Source organism: Aquarana catesbeiana, linkage group LG02 (assembly GCF_042186555.1).
Source record: "Aquarana catesbeiana isolate 2022-GZ linkage group LG02, ASM4218655v1, whole genome shotgun sequence".
Taxonomy (NCBI): domain Eukaryota; kingdom Metazoa; phylum Chordata; class Amphibia; order Anura; family Ranidae; genus Aquarana; species Aquarana catesbeiana.
Genome location: NC_133325.1, coordinates 355,578,392 through 355,596,718, shown reverse-complemented (window position 1 = coordinate 355,596,718; position 18,327 = coordinate 355,578,392). Strand labels below are relative to the sequence as shown.

The 18,327-nt window shown below is 41.4% G+C and overlaps 1 protein-coding gene across 1 annotated transcript in view; it reads left to right on the top strand.

Moving 5' to 3' along the window:
* Positions 1-18,327, top strand: part of AKAP1 (A-kinase anchoring protein 1) — a 62,862-nt gene that overhangs the window by 29,189 nt on the left and 15,346 nt on the right. Inside the window, exons 8-11 of the mRNA XM_073613109.1 lie at positions 5,479-5,629; positions 7,063-7,130; positions 8,875-8,948; positions 13,489-13,554. Coding sequence (XP_073469210.1) covers positions 5,479-5,629; positions 7,063-7,130; positions 8,875-8,948; positions 13,489-13,554 — 359 coding nt within the window. The remainder of the gene's footprint in view (positions 1-5,478; positions 5,630-7,062; positions 7,131-8,874; positions 8,949-13,488; positions 13,555-18,327) is intronic.

The window sequence follows — 18,327 nt, the reverse complement described above, 5'->3', positions numbered from 1 at the left end:
CAGTAGATATTGTAGGGATCTAAAATAGCTGTTTGGGATTGGAATGGGGAGAGATCTGAAGAGATACAGTATTTGTGGGAGTTGTATCATTTTAAAAGCTGCAAGCCTCCCCCACCAAGAAAATTCAAATTTGGCTGTTTTTTGAAGGTCAGTTTGGATCTTAGGGGAATGTAATTATGTTGAAATAGGAGATTGGTGGATCTTGTGAGCTGAATGCCCAAGTATGTAATACTGGAATCTGCCCATATGTAAGGGAATTGGTTTTGTAGGAGGATTTTATTCACAGCATCCACTCCGAGGTCTAATATTTGGGATTTAGTTGTATTTACCTTGTAGTAGGATATTTTGCTAAACCAGTTTAGGGTGTGTTGGACTTCAGGGAGGGAAGAAGTAGGTTGTGTTAGGATTAAGATTACATCGTCCGCAAATGGACTGATTTTGTGTGTTTGAGGGCCAATTGTGATGCCTGTTATTTTGGGATTAGATCTTATGTGTTCAGCTAAAGGTTCCATTATTAAGTTGAATATTAGTGGGGATAGTGGGCAGCCTTGTCTTGTCCCATTTTGTAATGTTGAATGGGGTAGATAAAAGATTGGATGAGTACACTCGCGCCGTTGGGTTAGTATATAGGGCAAGTATGGCCTGTAGGATTCGTCCCCGAAAACCAAATTTCTGTAGTGTGAGGGATAGATAATTCCAATTAACTCTATCGAACGCCTTCTCTGCGTCCAAGGATAGGAGCAGAGAAGGCGTTCCAGTGGAGCTCGTGTGGTGGATAATATTGATCATTCTTCTAGTTGCGTCCAAAGTCTGCCTACCCTTAGTGAATCCCGTTTGATCGTTGTGTATTAGTAATGGCATAATGTCCGTGAGTCTATTAGCTATCATTTTGGCATATAATTTAAGGTCGAGGTTCAATAAAGATATGGGACGAAAATTTTTGGGGGAGGTGGGTTCTTTGGCAGGGTAATTACTAGGGCTGATAACATTTTCTGCTGGAAAATGCGAGGACCGTGTTGTGTGGTTGTAGAGTTTGCATAGATGAGGGGCCAGGATTGAGTGGAAGGATTTAAAATATTCTCCGGTAAATCCGTCTGGACCCGGGGATTTAGAGTTTGGGAGTTGTTGTATTGTTTTTTGAATCTCCTCTACTGAAAATGGTAAATTTAGTTTGGCAAGGTGTTCAGACGTTAAGGAAGGAAGTTTAATATGGTCTAGGAATGCCTCAATCTCTATTTGGTCTGGTTGGGGGGTGTTGCAATCTGTTTTGAGGTTGTAAAGCTCACCGTAGTACGTGCTAAAAGCGTCTGCTATCTCTTGAGGATTTAGAAGTTTGTCGTGGGTTTTTGGATGGAAGAGATGTGTTATTCTAGATTTTATACGGTGACCTTTGATTTTATTTGCCATAGTTTTCCCCGCTTTATTATTGGTAACAAAGGATTTAGCTTTAAGTTTACGTTGTGTTTTTTCATAGCTGTCAAGTAGTAATGTTCTAAGTTCGTGTTGTAGTTTAAAAATCGGGGTTTGTAATGCTGGTGATGGATGGGATTTGTTTTGTTTGTCTGCATGTGCAAGGGATGTAGTCAGTTCCTGTATTGTCCGCATTCTATGTTTTTTAAGTTTGGACCCTAACTGTATGAAAAATCCCCTTATGTATGCTTTGTGAGCATTCCACAGGATCGCCGGGTCAGCCACAGATTCCACATTTGTGGTAAAAAACTCTTCCAGTTTTTGGGATAAAAAGGTGGCGTTGGATTGGTTTTGTAGGAGGTAATTATTCACTCTCCATAAGTAGGATTGTGGTTTGGAATTTTTGTTGGTAATTTGGATGCTGATAGGGGCGTGGTCTGACCAGGTGATGGTATGGATGCAGGAGTTATGAATATTTTGTAGGAGCCACTTATCTGCGAGAAACAGGTCTATACGGGAGTAGGTGTTGTGACGCGGGGAGAGGAACGTATTATCCCTCTCAGCCGCGTGACAGCACCTCCAAACATCATACAAATCATTATTCGTCAGAAAAGAGTTCAGAGGGGATGCAAATCTTTTGGGGCCCGATGAGGAGTCCATGGCATTATCCGGTACTAAGTTGAAGTCCCCGCAGGTCAGTAAATGACCTTGCTGCACACTCTGAATTTTTTTCAGCGTAGATTTGAGGAACGGTATTTGTCTCTGATTTGGTGCATATATAGTTGCAATGGTGTATACGGTGTTTTCTATAGAACATATTAAGATGATGAATCTTCCCTCTGGATCTAGAATACTGTCCTGTAGCTGGAAACTGACAGTGTCTCTAATGGCTATTAGAACTCCCCTTTGCTTCTTAGAATAGCATGCTCTGTAGATGTGAGGAAATTTTATGTGTTGGCAGTTGGGGGTCTTGTCTTGGGCAAAGTGCGTTTCTTGTACGCATATGATGTCACTGTTGTGGGCTAATGCTGTTTTCCATAACGATGCTCGTTTTGCAGGATGGTTCAATCCCTTCGCATTTATGGATAGTATGTTGATATCCATAATTGTGGAGGTGCGGGAGTAGTGTGCTTTAACGTAGGTTTACTTATCTCTGGTTAGGAAGATGTCCACTGTTGATGGGTCTGAGATGGGCGTCCGATGGTTGTTCCTTGGAAGTCCTGGAATCAATGGATGAGCTTACGTCTCTTAAGGGAGTAGTCTGTGATCAACAAAACATATAAAACGGTTATTGCTGTAACAAAAATGGTAAATCAAAAGAGGAGTTCCACCTGAGAATCGTGTAAGCGATAGCGTGGATCAGGTAACTTTTGTGAAGCAGCCGCTACTTAACAAAAAAAGAAAGAGGAAAAGGAAAAAAGAAAAATATAAAAGATTTTACCAATGTTGGCAAAATAGGAGAAAGGTCAGTGTGCTAAATAAGTAACTGACCAGGAGTGGAGGCAATGTTCAAAATGGTTAACAAATTGAGTGTGACTTGGCAGGGAGTCAGACCAGGGATGTAAGGCGCTCTTGTAGTAGTTACCAGAGGATACATCATTTTTCTGTGGTTCTTCGGAATTCCCGCTTATGATGGCCTAGTGGTGGTGGTCCTGAGTTGTGTGGGTTAGGATTGTGTGAGGACTCAGTGCTTGGGAGCTCTGGGATGATGCCCCATGTGTGTAGTAGCCGGAGGCCTTCCTTAGGGCTATACACAGTGTACGTTGTACCATTCTTGGTAATCACCACAGTAGCCGGATGGCGCCATTTGTAAGCGATCTTATGATTGTTAAGCGCTTTAGTGATGTTCTTCATTTGTCTTCTCATGTTAAGGGTATACTGAGAAAGATCTGCATATAGGTGAATGTCCTGATATGGTGCTGGGAGACCAGGTGCAGATCTGGCTTTTGCTAAAAGCTTTTCTTTAGTAGGGAAAAAATGAATTTTCATCAGAATGTCCCTAGGTACGGATGCATCAAGATGTTTTGGTTTTGGAATGCGGTGAATTCGATCCACAATGCGTTCAATCTGCGAAATTTCAGGGATCAGTTTATCAAACATGTCTGCAGCATATTTGGGTAGGTCAGCAGGAAGAACTGTTTCTGGGACACCTCTAATTTTAACATTATTTCTTCGCGAGCGGTCTTCCAGATCCGCGAGTTTCGCTTTTATGCGATCGTTGTCGTCAGCTTGGTCTTTGTATGCGTCTATGAGGTCATTCACTGTCAGAGAGCATTCATCCATTTTATGTTCAATATGTTGAACTCTCTCCCCCATGCCTTGCATCTCAGCAGTGAATTGGTGTATCATTGTGGAGAAGTTGATCATGAGGGATGAGTGAAGAGATAATAACATGTCTTTCATTACTGTGTCCAGCACCGGCTGACCAGATGTTGGAAAGCTTGCTATTGATGGCTGTGTAGTGAGGCCTGCCGCGTCTGTGTGGGGAGTGTTACTCACTGCGCCTGAGGTCTGTGTGACCGGATCCATCCTCATCCTTGCCTTGGCAGGGCTGTTGGAGAGCGGGCTGTGTGATGAGGGATCCCGGGACGTTATTGGTCTCACTCCGTCCTCCCAATCTCCATTGCAGTCGTCAGGCAGGTCAGTGTATGACGATGAGGCCTGTGCTGCCGCGCCGCCGCCGCCATCTTGCCACGTCTCCCCTTCTGAGGCCGGCATTGTGAAGAAGTCTGTGAGTTTCTTCGGCTGTCTTATGTCCTTTCGTTTGCGGGACAGCATGAGGGCAGGTTCCGACTTGTGGTAGGAGCTCCGTGTGGGCTCCGGTGGTTCTATATCTCTCTAGATATGTCGATATATCCCTGGTCACTGACAGAGCTAACGGCTTAAGCGTCCATTACAGTTGCGCGCAAGCCACGCCCCCCTTTTTAATGACTTTTTTAATATGGTGTGTGTGTGTGTATAATATAAATCTATATGGCTGAAATATCACATGTGAATAGGAGTGATGACATAATTTGGCCCGGCCAATGAAAATGGCCATGGATCAAAACCTGGAAGTCACAGGGTTGAAAAATGTCAGCGGTCCGTAGAGAGCTGAATAGTAAGGAATGTAGCTTAAAAAATAAATCCTAAAGGCCAGTTCTCAGCAATAGAAGAGCTCTTTTACCATATTCTCCTCCCAGTATTCAGTTTTCTCTCTCGTTCTGTCTGTCTCTCACTGTCTTGCTCCTATGGCTCGCTGTCTCTTGCTCACTTTGTGTGGTGCTCACTCTTGCTCAGTGTCTTCACACACACCCCCCCCCCCCCCCGTGCAGCTGCATTTGTTAGTCTCTTCACCACTCAAATACTTCTGGGACAGTGCAGGATGCCTGTAGGAGGATGGACCTGCAGCAGGAAACACGGGTATCTAACACTTCCAGAATTATCAAATGGTGACACGACTTTGGGGTGCTAGGAGACATGGGCTGCCAAAGTAGTGTGGCTTTTTGGCAATTGTAAAATTCCGGAGTTATCCCCAAGACAAGATGGGGTAAATATACAATTCTCGCCAGAACAGGTGTTCCCATTGCAAAAGGGGAGAATTCCCCTGCGATTTTTCTTTCACTTCCTGTCCAGGAGAGGAATCGGGATGAAAAAAATAAAAATCCACCTAGCGATTTTTATCTGCTCTCATGCTGCTGTCTGAGTCACTTTTGGTAGTCTATGAAGAGGCAGAAATTTGGGAGACAGCCCATCATCGCCGACCCCCCACCACCACCACCCCCTCCTGAAGCACAGAGCAGGTGATTGACAGCCTGAGCTGTTTGATGTTTTGAGACTGCATAGAGGGGAATGTGTCCATTCCCTCCACTCAGGTCTCAGATTAAATTTGGTTCTCTGCTGTGCAGTGTGTGACATCTGTTCCTCACCCAACCGTGGCCCAAAGCTTATAAGCTTGTGGTTCATAAAATTTTAAGTAAACTGCAAAAATAACTCAAGATATACATTTGCTGTTATATAATCATGACTATATTGCCCTCTAGCAGCATGTCCTATTCAAGTGAATCCTAAACATTTTATCTTTTATAGTTGGGATTCTTTGTGCTGCACCTGTTGGGCCCAGTGTTTGGTGGCGAGCACAAGTGATGGCCTACTTTGAAGACACCGAAGAAGTTGAGATCCTCTATGTGGATTATGGTGGCTACAATAGAGTCAAGATTGAGACCCTCAGACAAATCAGGTTAGTAATTGTTTTCATTTCATCTAAATTATTTTTTTTTTTTTTGTTTTTTGTTTTTTTTACATAGCAAAATTTGATCTTATGAAAAAAATAGATTCTATGTATTTCTGACATTTTAAAACACTGATGGATGTGTGGCCATGTACATTTGAATCTGTGCACAATCATTCTTTCTGTGTTCCCATATTGCTAATGCTCACTTTTAGCCACATTTAGAACCCACAGAAGCACATCCATAGTTTGAGTAAATCTATTCCTTCTAGTGCTTTATAAATGTGATGGGTCGTGAGATCAGCGGCTGTACACTTGGGTCAAAAGTTGGCTGGCTTCTACTGTAACGGTTCATTTTGGCTAATATTTAGCCCGTGTGTATGGGGCTATAGACCATACAGGTGATCGGGGATGTTCCAGTCCACGGTCATCTCTCTGATCGACAGAACCTTGGGGGGTGCTTTTTTACAACGGAGTATCGCCGGTTTAAAAAAAAAAAAAGAAACATACTGGTACGTTGCCGAGGCTGAAGTGATTAAACAGAATAGATTGTTTTACAAGGTATTTATTTAAATATACTTTAGGCTGGCCGTACACTGAGCAAATTATTTTTTTTTTTCTGTTTCCTGATGAATCCACTGAAATATGCTTTGGCGGGGGGTGGGGCTCTACCGGCGCGCGCGCACACACACTATGGGAAAATCAGAGGAGTCTGGTGGATGCAGGATGCAGCCATTGTTTGGGTATTCTGACAGCCACCAGCATATAGTGTGGATGGAGAGTCATAAATTTTTGGGGTTTTTTTTGGCTGAAAAAACTAAATCTGGATGTATGGCTAGGATCAAACTTTTGCAGTGTGGGAATAGCTGTTTCCCACACCGCATTCCACTCGTTAACAACACCCCAAATGCAAGTTGCAAACACAGTGCGGTTGTCTGCATCGGATCACACAGTACAAAACAACCATGTAATCCATTTTTGGTGAGACTCCAAAAAAGGTGCATGCACGTCTTGCTGTGATACTGTGCGATTTGAGCCCATTCAGAGTAAATGTGTTCGTTGCACTTCACTGAATCGCATGTGAATTGCACAGAATTGTTGCAGTTTATAGTGTTGACAGAGCCGAACTGTAGCAATGCCTTAAGGGATCTCCAGGTTATACGGCCACTTATAACATCTACTGTACAGGACTGGACAGTGTCCCATTGAAAGGCTATGCATCGCTGGTTGCATTTCATCCACAATTCTGGTACATTGTGCTACAATGATGCAGTTTGTGGTTAGTTTATGAAGTGTTCCATTGAGGTCTAAGTCAACTTCATCATAGATGTTATGTATGTAGTTTTGTTTGCGGTGTTCAGAACCCGCAGTGACTAAATCTCTATTTTTACCAGCTAGAATGGTTTCTGCACACACATCTGACAGCTTGTCTTATTTTCTAGGTCAGATTTTGTTTCACTACCCTTCCAAGGTGTAGAGGTTCTTCTGGACAATGTAATTCCACTTGGAGGTGAGTGTTCCGTATACACAAACTGTTCTGTTCCAGAATTCAGATATGCCGATAAACATGAATTATATAATGTCAGGCTCTGTAACCAAATAACAGGTACTCCCATCCTCCATTTGCTTTTTATTTAACCACTTGCCGCCCGCCATATAGCAATATGATGGCGGCAAAGTGGTTTAGTTATCCTGTTTGGATGTCATATGACCGTGACTCAGTCATGCCTGTCGGTAGCTCTTAATCAGTGCTGCCTATCCAGTGCCCACCTATCGGTGCACATCAGTTGTTTTTTTTTTTTTTTTTTTTTTTTTTTTATAGTGCAAAAAATAAAAATCGCAGAGGTGATCAAATACCACCAAAACAAAGCTCTATTTGTGCGAAGAAAATTATAAAAATTTAGTTTGGCTTCAGTGTTGCATGACCAAGCAATTGTCAAAGTGCAACAGCTGAAAATTGTCCTGGGCAGGAAGGGGGGGGGGAAGTGCCTGGTACTGAAGTGGTTAAAATCTCAATCTAAAAGTATTTTATATTGCAGGTTCCTAGTCTCCAGCTGCAAGTACATTTTCTTAAAGTGCAAGAAATAAAGTTGATCTTGCCAGAAATGCAGTGTCCTTTAACTTCCCGTGTGCTGAAATCTCAAACATGTTATCAACCTTACCAGCTATCATCTGTAAACTACTGCCACCATTTCTCCATATATAATGGAGAGGTGATGGGGTGTCTAGTGCAAATTAGAGCAGCCAATGGTAACAACACTGCTTCTCCATGGGCTCACTATGGGGAGTGAATGTTGTCACCCGAAGACAGGAAATATGTTCACTGAAGGCATCACTAGGTGAAAATAAAGGCAAAAAAGCCTCAAACTAGTGTAGTAATTTTTAGCCAATGTCTAGTAAGCTTGGGTTTGGATATGCTTAAATGTTTAAAGTGGATATAAACTCTCACATATACCTAGTGAAGTGAACAGCACCAGATGCAGAGATGAAACAAATCTCTCTACATACATGTAAAACGTATATCTGCTGCCTTCAGCTTTTATATTCTGGTTAGCAAGTTCAGATCATGTTAGATTTTCTCTTCCTGTTCAACACTGCAGTGAAGTCTGGGCATACAGCCGATTAAAGGAAAGGCACACGCCCCCTCTCCTCATAGGTACAGATTTTCAGCTCTGTTGACTAGTTCAGGGCTCTGCTAATCTATTCATAGCATCCTCCTCAACACCACTCTGGCTGCTTTTATCATATGTGAAGGAGAGCTTGACAGGAGTTATCAGGCTGCTAACAGAAGAACGGAGAAGGAGACAGCTAAAGCACATAGTGCTTTGAAGAGAGATAAGACAACACTGCAGATATGTGCCCGCCTCAAATTTCATGATTTGGGTTTACATCCACTTTAACATAAAAAGGTATTAAACGCAAACATTGTGTATACTGCAGCTTACCAGTTCTTTGATGTGGTGGCTGGATTTGTTTTTTCTTTTAGGATTTCTTTCCTTTATTTTTCACCTGGTGATCTAGCCAGTAAGTCTCTGCTCTGTCAGTTTCCACAGTTGCAGCAGAACAATTACAGATAATCTGGTCTCAAGACTATGTTTCCAGGCTAAATACTACAGTTTACTTGATCCTAATATGTAGTAATTAAAAAAAAATATATAATTTGATGGAGTTGACTTTATTATAAATTGGTGTACTTTGACATCATTATAATATTTAACTTTAGCATTACTGACCAGACTTGTCTGTTTTTGTAGATGAAGATCACTTTTCAACAGAAGCTGATGCTGCTGTAAAGGAGCTAACAAGGGGTGCACCAATGCTTACACAGGTAATTTCCACTCCCCCCCCTTTTTTTTTTTTTTTTTTTTTTTTTTTAACATGTGCTTTTTAGGCCTGTTTCACGGGAGTTTCAGCTTATATAAGAGCATTGTGAACGGCAAGCTTTTTTGAAACTAGAAGCGAGCTTCTGCCAAATGTTCGGCAAGCTTCAAACCGCTTTTTCTAACCCTTTTAAAGCACCCTTCAGCTCCGGTTTAGAAATGTTAAATACAGATCCTAATGGGAGTGCTGATTGTCACTTTAAGCAAGTTAGAAAGTCTCCTGAAGCTTTGTAGCTTGTTTAAACAAGCTTCAGGTAGTGTTGAAGCCTGCTAGCAGCTTGTTTAAAGTGAGTTGGCACTAAATTTGGACCTGTGTTCGGCACTTACAAACTGGAGCTGATGGTATTGACAGATGTGAATAAGCACTTAAAGTACCATGTGTTTGTTTGGTGTTTTTTTTTTTTTTTCAGCATTTTTAAAGTCTCATAACCGCTCTTCTGTGCCTGCCATGAATATTACAATGGCACCACAAAGTGCTGTTCACACAGGAGCAGTAGCATACTTTTCATGAGGCATCAACATTTGTCAGCCGCCTCTGCTGATTTCAGTGGTAGTGCCCTGTAACCACATTTGGAGCATTTATGATCTGTTAGTGAAGTATTTAAGAAATGTTAGCTGGGTACTGGGAGGGGGGGGGGGGGGGGGGGGGAGACAGTGAAGGCTCTGTATCCTAGCATGCACTGGGAAATGGAGAACTAGGACAGAGCAGCTCCAGCCACTTCCTGGTTGTACGGCGCAGCAACTGTTTTTTTGCTTCTGTCTGCAGGCAAAAATTATCAAGTCAGCCAACAAAACTGACAGACAGGCAGCAGCAGAGGCATTGCGCAATATTGCCCGTGGCAAAACATTTGTCGTGGCAAAGCAGAGCTAGGCCAAGTCAAAGTATACGAATCTATCAAACCACAACCTAACCATGCTTTTAAATTGGACAATTTACTCTACATCACTTCCCCTTTAAGCCACCTCCCACTAGAGAATCATCAAATCCATGGCCATTTATCACGCATTATTGAAGTCTTTTCAACGCTTTATAAACACAATGAAAACCTGTTTATAAATGCATCATACAGAAAGCAATGGGGTTTTGGGACTTTAAATGAGGTGCATGATTAACATGCACCTCCATCCTTAAATCAGAAATAGGAAAGGGGTTTTTGGGACTTTGAGTGAGGCACAAGACACATGGTAGAAGAAGTTGTAAAATTGTTTAATTGGCATATACAGCGTTAAACGTGAGTAGGCAATGGCATACAAAAAAGAATTCATTATGTACATGTACGCATTTGAAATCGCATAGTATCCCATGGAATTAACTAGTATAAAAAGCCAAATTGGGTAATTGATACAAATGAATCACAGCTGAGGTCAAGCTATGTGTTGGGAAGATAATGATAGACTTGATGCGTTTCGGGGCCAGTTGCCACTCATCAGGAGAAAATGCTAGCGTATATGAAAAAAGGTACCAAATAGGATCTGTTTTGCCCAGATAGTGGGAAAGAAGGTAGGGGCACGGGGAAAAAAGATGTGCATCTCCCTGGAATACTTACGCATAAGTTCTAAATAAGCAGTGTTGCAAGTCAGGATCTGTGAGGCAAGTTTATCCCGGGAGCTGAGGGAATGAATCCAAGGAAGAAGGGAGCGCACCGACACACCCCAGGAGCACCCTCCAAACATAAAAGGCAAAGGTGAAAAAATTCAGATATGCCTGTCGAGTAAATGATATTGGACCAATATGTGTGAATCGTACCAGTATATACATACAGTATTCATGAACCATAAATCAACATCCAATATTGCCTGAAAAAGTGAAAAGAGTAGTAGATACAAAGTGAAGGGAATCGTATATCACAAAGAGAAAAAAAAAGGGGGTAAAAATCTCATGAAAATCAGGCAATGCCCCAAAGGGGAGAGGGTGAAGAAAAACAAAGTGCAGTCTGGGTGATGGAGAGGAAATCACAGGGGTAGTTACCTGGTGATATTGCACAGAGAAATGCTCTGAGACATGGTGTATGCATGGCTTGCTACACTGCTTATTTAGAACAACTTATGCGTAAGTATTCCAGGGAGATGCACATCTTGTTTCCCCTTGCCCCTACTTTCTTTCCAGACACATAGGGTGAGGCACCTCTGGGTGTAGATATAGGACAAGTTTAATGTAAATTAAAAATACACAGGCAACTCACATTTGTGAAGTCATAATAAGCATTGGTCACAGCATAGGGGTATTGTCATTGTAGTCAGTCCATTCCTGCTTTTGTGGGCGCTGTTGGCTCTTTTCTCCATTTCAAAGATATGTATAAAGAGAACGATCATCATAAAACAAAACAGCCGCAGCATTCAGCGTGCTTGTGTTTAATAGCCAGCCTGACATGTTTCATCCGAGTGGATATCATCAGAGGCGTCCTTTTTATGATCGTTCTCTTTGACTGTACATATCTTTGAAAAGGAGAAAAGGGCCAAGAGCGCCCACAAAGCAGGAATGGACTGACTACACTGATACCCCTATACTGGGACCAATGCTTATTATGACTTCACAAATGTGAGTTGCCTATGTATTCTTAATTTACATTAAACTTGTCCTATATCTACACTGAGGTGCCTCTCCCCTTGTGTCTTTTCAGTGCATTGGAACGTGGTTTCTGTACCCCCACCCCCAATGGCAGCCCTGAGTGTGGGACCCCCCTTTCATCACCCTGTATGGTCCGCGGACTTTTTAAATAACCATAATACTGTGGACTTTTGCTATGTTATCTTTACTGTGCATATGTTATGTCTATACAGCACCTTACCTAATACTGTGGGATACTTGCTGCTCTAGTTCTCTGCGCCTTTACTTGTATATAATAACCTACCTTCTTTCCCACTATCTGGGAAAAACATTAGATCCTATTTGGTACTTTTTTTTTTTTTTTTTTTTCACATACGCTATGCGTTTTCTCCTGATGAGTGGCAACGGGCCACAAAACGCGTTGAGCCCATCATTGTCATGTTCCGAACACATAGTTTGACCTCAACTGTGATTAATTTGTACCCAATAAGCATTTGGCTTTTTATACTAGTTACTTCCATGGGATACTATGCAATTTCAGATGTGTGCATGTACATACATGAATTCTTTTTTTGTATACCATTGCCTTGTATATGGATAAAAATACTCACGTTTAACGCATTTATGCCAATTAAACAATTTTACAATTTCTCTTAACATGTGTCTTGTGCCTCACTCAAAGTCCCAAAAACCCCTTTCTTATAAATGCATCATACAAGCCATAGGAGCTTTTAGTGAGTGTTGCTTTGTTTTTCATAATCCTTAAATGTGTGAATGAGCCCCAAAAGCTTTAGCAAAGCTTGGAGAAAGCTCTGCAAATGCTTTGTGAAAACTTGCTGTTCACACTGCTCTTATACAAGCTGAAACCTGGTGTGAAACAGGCCTAATGGAGAAAAATGATGTGTTTTTTTTTTTTTTTCTTTGTGATTTGAGACTATATTCATCCCAGCAGTTCATTAGGAAGTTCATTGTCATGGGCAAAGTTAGCCCATGCATATTGCATAGTAAATAGCTCCGAGTACTTGTTTCCATGGTTTCAAAAGTTTTCATTTGCACCTATTAGTTTTTTTTCTCGAATTATCCACTGGAGACCAAGCTGACTTCTAGAGTTGTACCCATACAGTCCTCTAAAGCTACCTTTATGGGCGGTACAGTGGTGTAGTGGATAGCACTTTCGCCTAGCAGCAAGAAGGGTTGCTGGTTCGAATCCCAACCACGACACTACCTGCCTGGAGTTTGCATGTTCTCCCTGTGCCTGCGTGGGTTTCCTCCGGGTACTCTGGTTTTCTCCCACACTCCAAAGACATGCTGGTAGGTTAATTGGATCCTGTCTAAATTGTCCCTAGTATGTATGAATGTGAGTTGGGGACCTTAGAGTGTAAGCTCCTTGAGGGTAGGAACTGATGTGAATGTACAATGTATATGTAAAGCGCTGCGTAAATTGATGGCGCTATATAAGTACCTGAAATAAATTAAAATAAAATAAAACATTCACACCAGCAATTTAGGCCTGTGCAAATTGTAGTGACAGGAATCTGATTCCTGCTGTGGTTCCATGTGGCTACCAGCCCTGCTCACTATGACAGGGAACCAGTGGCCGCAGCTATTTGCAGCTCTCTGCACAACCAGCTGTTTTACCTGCAGTGTTCTCTGCTGAACGAACTGTGTCAAGCAGTGATCACTGCAGGTAATCGCTGGCTATGCAGAAAGCTGTGAATAGCTGTGGCTGCTGATGACCTGTCAGTATAGCAAACTGGGCCAGGGGCCACACCCTAGCTGCTACATTTTGCACTGGCCTAAATCTAGTGTGAATGTAGCCTTGCTTATCAACGTTTTTAGAGAGATTACTAAATCTTTTTGCTTTATTGAAAAATACTTAACATTTCTAGTTTTATATAAGCATTTTCTGATGTACATTCAATGACTATATCTTCATGCAGGTTACAAATTATGACGAGGCGACAAGACTTCCACTTGTCCAGTTATGGCGCCTAAATCCTGATGAGGTAAGGATGGCAAATTGGTACCGGTTTATGAAAAACATTTCTACTTTCTTTAAGCTTTAGGTTGTACTGCCACCTACAGGATAGGATGCTGGCATTCAAAAAATTGAAGGCCAGCATCCCTCAGTTACATCCACCCTAACTGGATGGGGGGAGGGGAGTTGTTTTCTTCCTTTTTTTTTTTTTTTTTTTTTTTTTTTTCTCTTGCCACTATTCTTCAAATGTTCTCTTTAATCAAAACTCTTCTCCACGTCACTGCTGGAGTTTTTCTCTCCAGTTGCAGCTTTCCATCATGGTCCGAGTTGGCCTAGTTTTTTTTGAGGTACTGCATTTCGACCTGACATTGAGGGGTTAGCTTGGAAGTGGCCATTGGGCACTAGGACAATTTCCTGACTCTGTTCTGGTACAGATTGGCCACAGAGTGCTTTCCAGGTCCAGAGCTACTGGAATTGTCTTAGCAGTTACCCTGACTCTAAAGATTCATTAAGTGAGTAGGCTGCTTGGACTGAGCACCATTATTCTGTTTCCCCAACAGTTTTGCCACAGTGTGTAACGCTGTGGGATCAAGTGCTGACATTATCCTTTGGATGGAGTTTTGCATGCGTGCTTTGTGCTCACTTTCCTGCTTGCAAATGGCCACATAAAACTTTAATTTTCAATCCATGCCTGCTGCCTGCCTACAATATTATCTGAGGCCATCCACCCTCACTTGGTACCAACTGTCTGGGTTTCGGGAGTACTTGAGACCTTGCCTGTTACCGTTGGCCTATAATTTTCTTTATGCCATGCAGCCGCAACATTTTCTAATTGTGGACATGGAAAGGATAGTCCCACAGTACTTGGTGTCCCACGCTTCCTTTCTTTAACTACTTCAATACAGGGCACTTACACCCCCTTCCTGCCCAAGCCAATTTTCAGCTGTCGCTGTTTAAATGACAATTGTGCGGTCATGCTACACTGTACCCAAACAGAATTTTTATCATTTTTGTTCCCACAAATAGAACTTTCTTTTGGTGGTATTTGATCACCTCTGCATTCTTTTTATTTTTGCTACACAAATAAAAAAAGCTAAAATTTTGAAGAAATTTTTTTCTTTTGTTTGTTATAAAATTTTGTAAATACGTTTTCTCCTTCACTGATGAGGCAGCACCGATGAGGTGGCACTGGTACGTGGCACGCATTGGGGATGGGCACTGATTGGCATCCCTGGTGGTCCAGTGTGGTGGCATCCTGGTGGTCCTGGGTTGGCATATATATTTTTTTTTCAATCTGCAAGATTAATCGTTAATCAAAATCGCAATCTTTTTCTCTTCCCGATCTTAAAAACAGCATGTCACGATTCTTTCTAACAAGTGCAGAGAATTCTCACAGCTGGGGGAAAAATCCAAGCAGTCTGCCAAGTTTAATCACAACACACAATGAGTAGAAACAAAAACAAAGTATCTTTTAGTTCTAGTATAAATGAAGGAAGTTTAACGAAGTTTAAAGACCAAACCTTTTCTAACATTTGTTGATTACAAGTAAAAAAATCATTATTTTCTGCTAGAAAATTACTTGGAACACCCAAACATGATTTATTTATTTTTTAGGAGAGACCCTATAGAATAAAATGGTGGCTGTTGCAATATTTTATGTCACACCGTATTTGCGCAGCGGTCTTTCAATTGCAATTTAAAAAAAAAAAATACACTTTAATGAATCAAAAAGAGAACTAAACAATAAAGTTAGCCCAATTTTTTTATATAATGTGAAAGCTGTTACACCGCGAAAGCCGTGATCTCTATTTTAAGCAAAAAAAGTGATTCTCATTTTGGCCAAAATTGTATATGCGTGTGTGTATATATATATATATATATATATATATATGTGTGTGTGTGTGTGTATATGTATGTGTGTGTAAATGCTGTATAGCTAGAATGCTTTCAAAAATTTTAAAATATTTTAATTGTTTATCAATTTACAAAATTGAGAGAACAGAAGAAAAATCAAATCTATATTTGGTGCGACTACACTTTGGCTTCAAACCAGCATTGACTCTTGTTAGATACACATGGACACAGCTTTTGAAGGCACTTGGCAGGTAGGTTGTCCAAACATCTTGGATCGCTAATCGGTTTTTCTGTGGATGTAGGCTGCCTCAAATCCTTCATTCTCTATGTAATCCCTGACAGACTCACTGTTGAGATCAGGCCTCTTTTGGGGCCAAACTATCACTTCCAGGACTCCTTGGCCTTTTATCCTGAAGATAGTTCTTAGTGACATTGACTGTATATTTTGAGTCATTGTCCTGCTGCAGAATAAATTTGGGGCCAGTTGCACACTTCCCTGATAGTATGGCATGATTGCTAAGTATCCGCCTGTATTTCTCAGCATTGCGTACATGTTTGATTGGGCAACCTTAAGGACCTTAGATGCAGTGGTCGGTCAAGGAAGCCTTATGCAGCAGAAGATGCATCCTGCTTGCTTCCCTTCAATATCTGAAGATGTCCAGCAATGCCATCAGCACAGAAATGGTGGATACCAGTGGGACCCTTGTATGCCAATCTACTGTTCAGTGAAGTCTGACCAAAAGTAGCCTTCAACAAAGAATTGCCACCAAAATGGCATATATCCGATGTGGAAACAAGGCTAAGCTACTCAAAAAAATGAAAATGTAGGAACTGGGGTGCAGAAAAATGGCAGCAGGTGCTCTGCACTGAGAAGTCAAAATTTGAAATATTTGGTTGTAGGCCAGATGCAGTTTGCCGAATGACTGGAGAGCAGTACAGTAATGAGCGTCTGCAGGCAACAGTGAAGCATGGTGGAGGTTCCTTGCTAGTTTGGGGCTGCGTTTTTGCAGATGGAGTTGGAGATTTGGTCTGGGTCAATGGTGTCCTCAATGCTGAGAATTACAGGCAGATGCTTATCCATCCTGCCTTATCAGGGAGGCGTGTGATTGTCCCCAAATGTATTTATTTTGCAGCAGGACGACCCCAAACATCAAGCCAATTTAAGAACCATCAGTGTAAAGAGCAAGGAGTCCTGGAAGTGATGGTTTGGCCCCCCACAGAGCCTCAATCTCAGCATCGAGTCAGACTGGAGTTGCATGAAGAAGGATTTGAGGCAACCTACATCCACAGAAGATCTGTGATTGATTAGTTTGCGAAGATGTTTGGAACACCCTACCTGCTGAGTCCCTTCAAAATTGGTGTGCAAGTGTGCCTTTGTACCAGCATCAATTCTTCTAGGTAAAGGGTGCTCACACATCATTTTGATTTGGCTTTCTCTTCTGTTCGTTTTACTTGCTATTTTTTTTTTGATAAAAATAAACTGTTAACACGTGTATAAGTGTGTGATATACAGTGCATCCGGAAAGTATTCGCATCGCTTCACTTTTTTTTTTTTTTTTAATTTGTTACAGCCTTATTCCAGAATAAATTAAATTCATTATTTTCCTCAAAATTCTACAAACAATACCCTATAATGACAACACGTTTGTTTCAAATCTTTGCAAATTTATTAAAAATAAACACAAAATCACATGTACATAAGTATTCAAAGCCTTTGCCATGGCACTCAAGATTGAACTGTTTCCACCGATCATCCTTAAAATGTTTCTACAACGTGATTTGGAGTCTACCTGTGGTAAATTCAGTTAATAGGTGTGCGCCTTTTCAAATCATGCCCAGTCTATATATAAGGTCCCACATTAAACGGTGCATGTCAGAGCACAAACCAAGCCAAGTCCAAGGAAATTTCTTTAGACCTCCAAGACAGGATTGTATTGAGGCACAGATCCGAGGAAGGGTACAGAAAAATGTCTGCAGCATTGAAGGTCCCAATGAATGCCATATGGCCTCCATCATCCGTAAAGAAGAAGTTTGGAAACACCAGGACTCTTCCTAGAGCGGGCCTCCCGGCCAAACTGGGCAATCGCGGGAGAAGGGCCTTAGGGAGGTGACCAAGAACCCTATGGTTACTCCTAACAGAGCTCCAGTGTTTGTCTGTGGAAAAAGGAGAACCTTCCAGAAGAACAACCATCTCTAAAGAAGAATGGGAGAAACTGCCCATATAGGTGTGCCAAGCTTGTAGCATCATACTCAAAAAGACTTGAGGCTGTAATTGGTGCCAAAGGTGTTTCAACAAAGTATTGAGCAAAGGCTGTGAATACTTGGGTTACATGGGATGTTCTTTTTTTGTTTTTTTGTTTTTTTATTTTTAATAAATATGCAAAGATTTCAAACAAACTTCTTTCATGTTGTCATTGTGGGGTATTGTTTGTAGAATTTTGAGAGAAATTGTGAATTGAATCCATTTTGTCATAAGGCTGTAACATGTAGAAAGTGAAGCGCTGTGAATACTCTCCGGATGCACTGTGTATGTGTGTGTATATCTTGATATTTTCCTACTATGATCTTGCATAAAGCAAAAAAATCAAAATGTACATACATATGAAGTGACAACCTATTCACAAGTGCAATGCCATACAAACAGAATTATTATATACAAAGTGAAATTGCAAAATAATCAGTCTCTGGTGCAGGATATGACTAAATCACTTGCTGACCAGTGGCGTATGAGTGAAATAGACTTCAAAGTGTTGTAGGAGGTCTTTTAGATCCCAGATCTCTCCATAAAGTGTACTGGTCAGAAGCCTATTGTCACAAGGGATGTTTACATTCCTTGTGACGGCAATAAAAGTGATCCAAAAATTTTTTTTAACCACTTCAATACCAGGCAATTGGACACCTTCCCGCCCAGCCCAATTTTCACCTTTCAGCGCTGTTGCAATTTGAA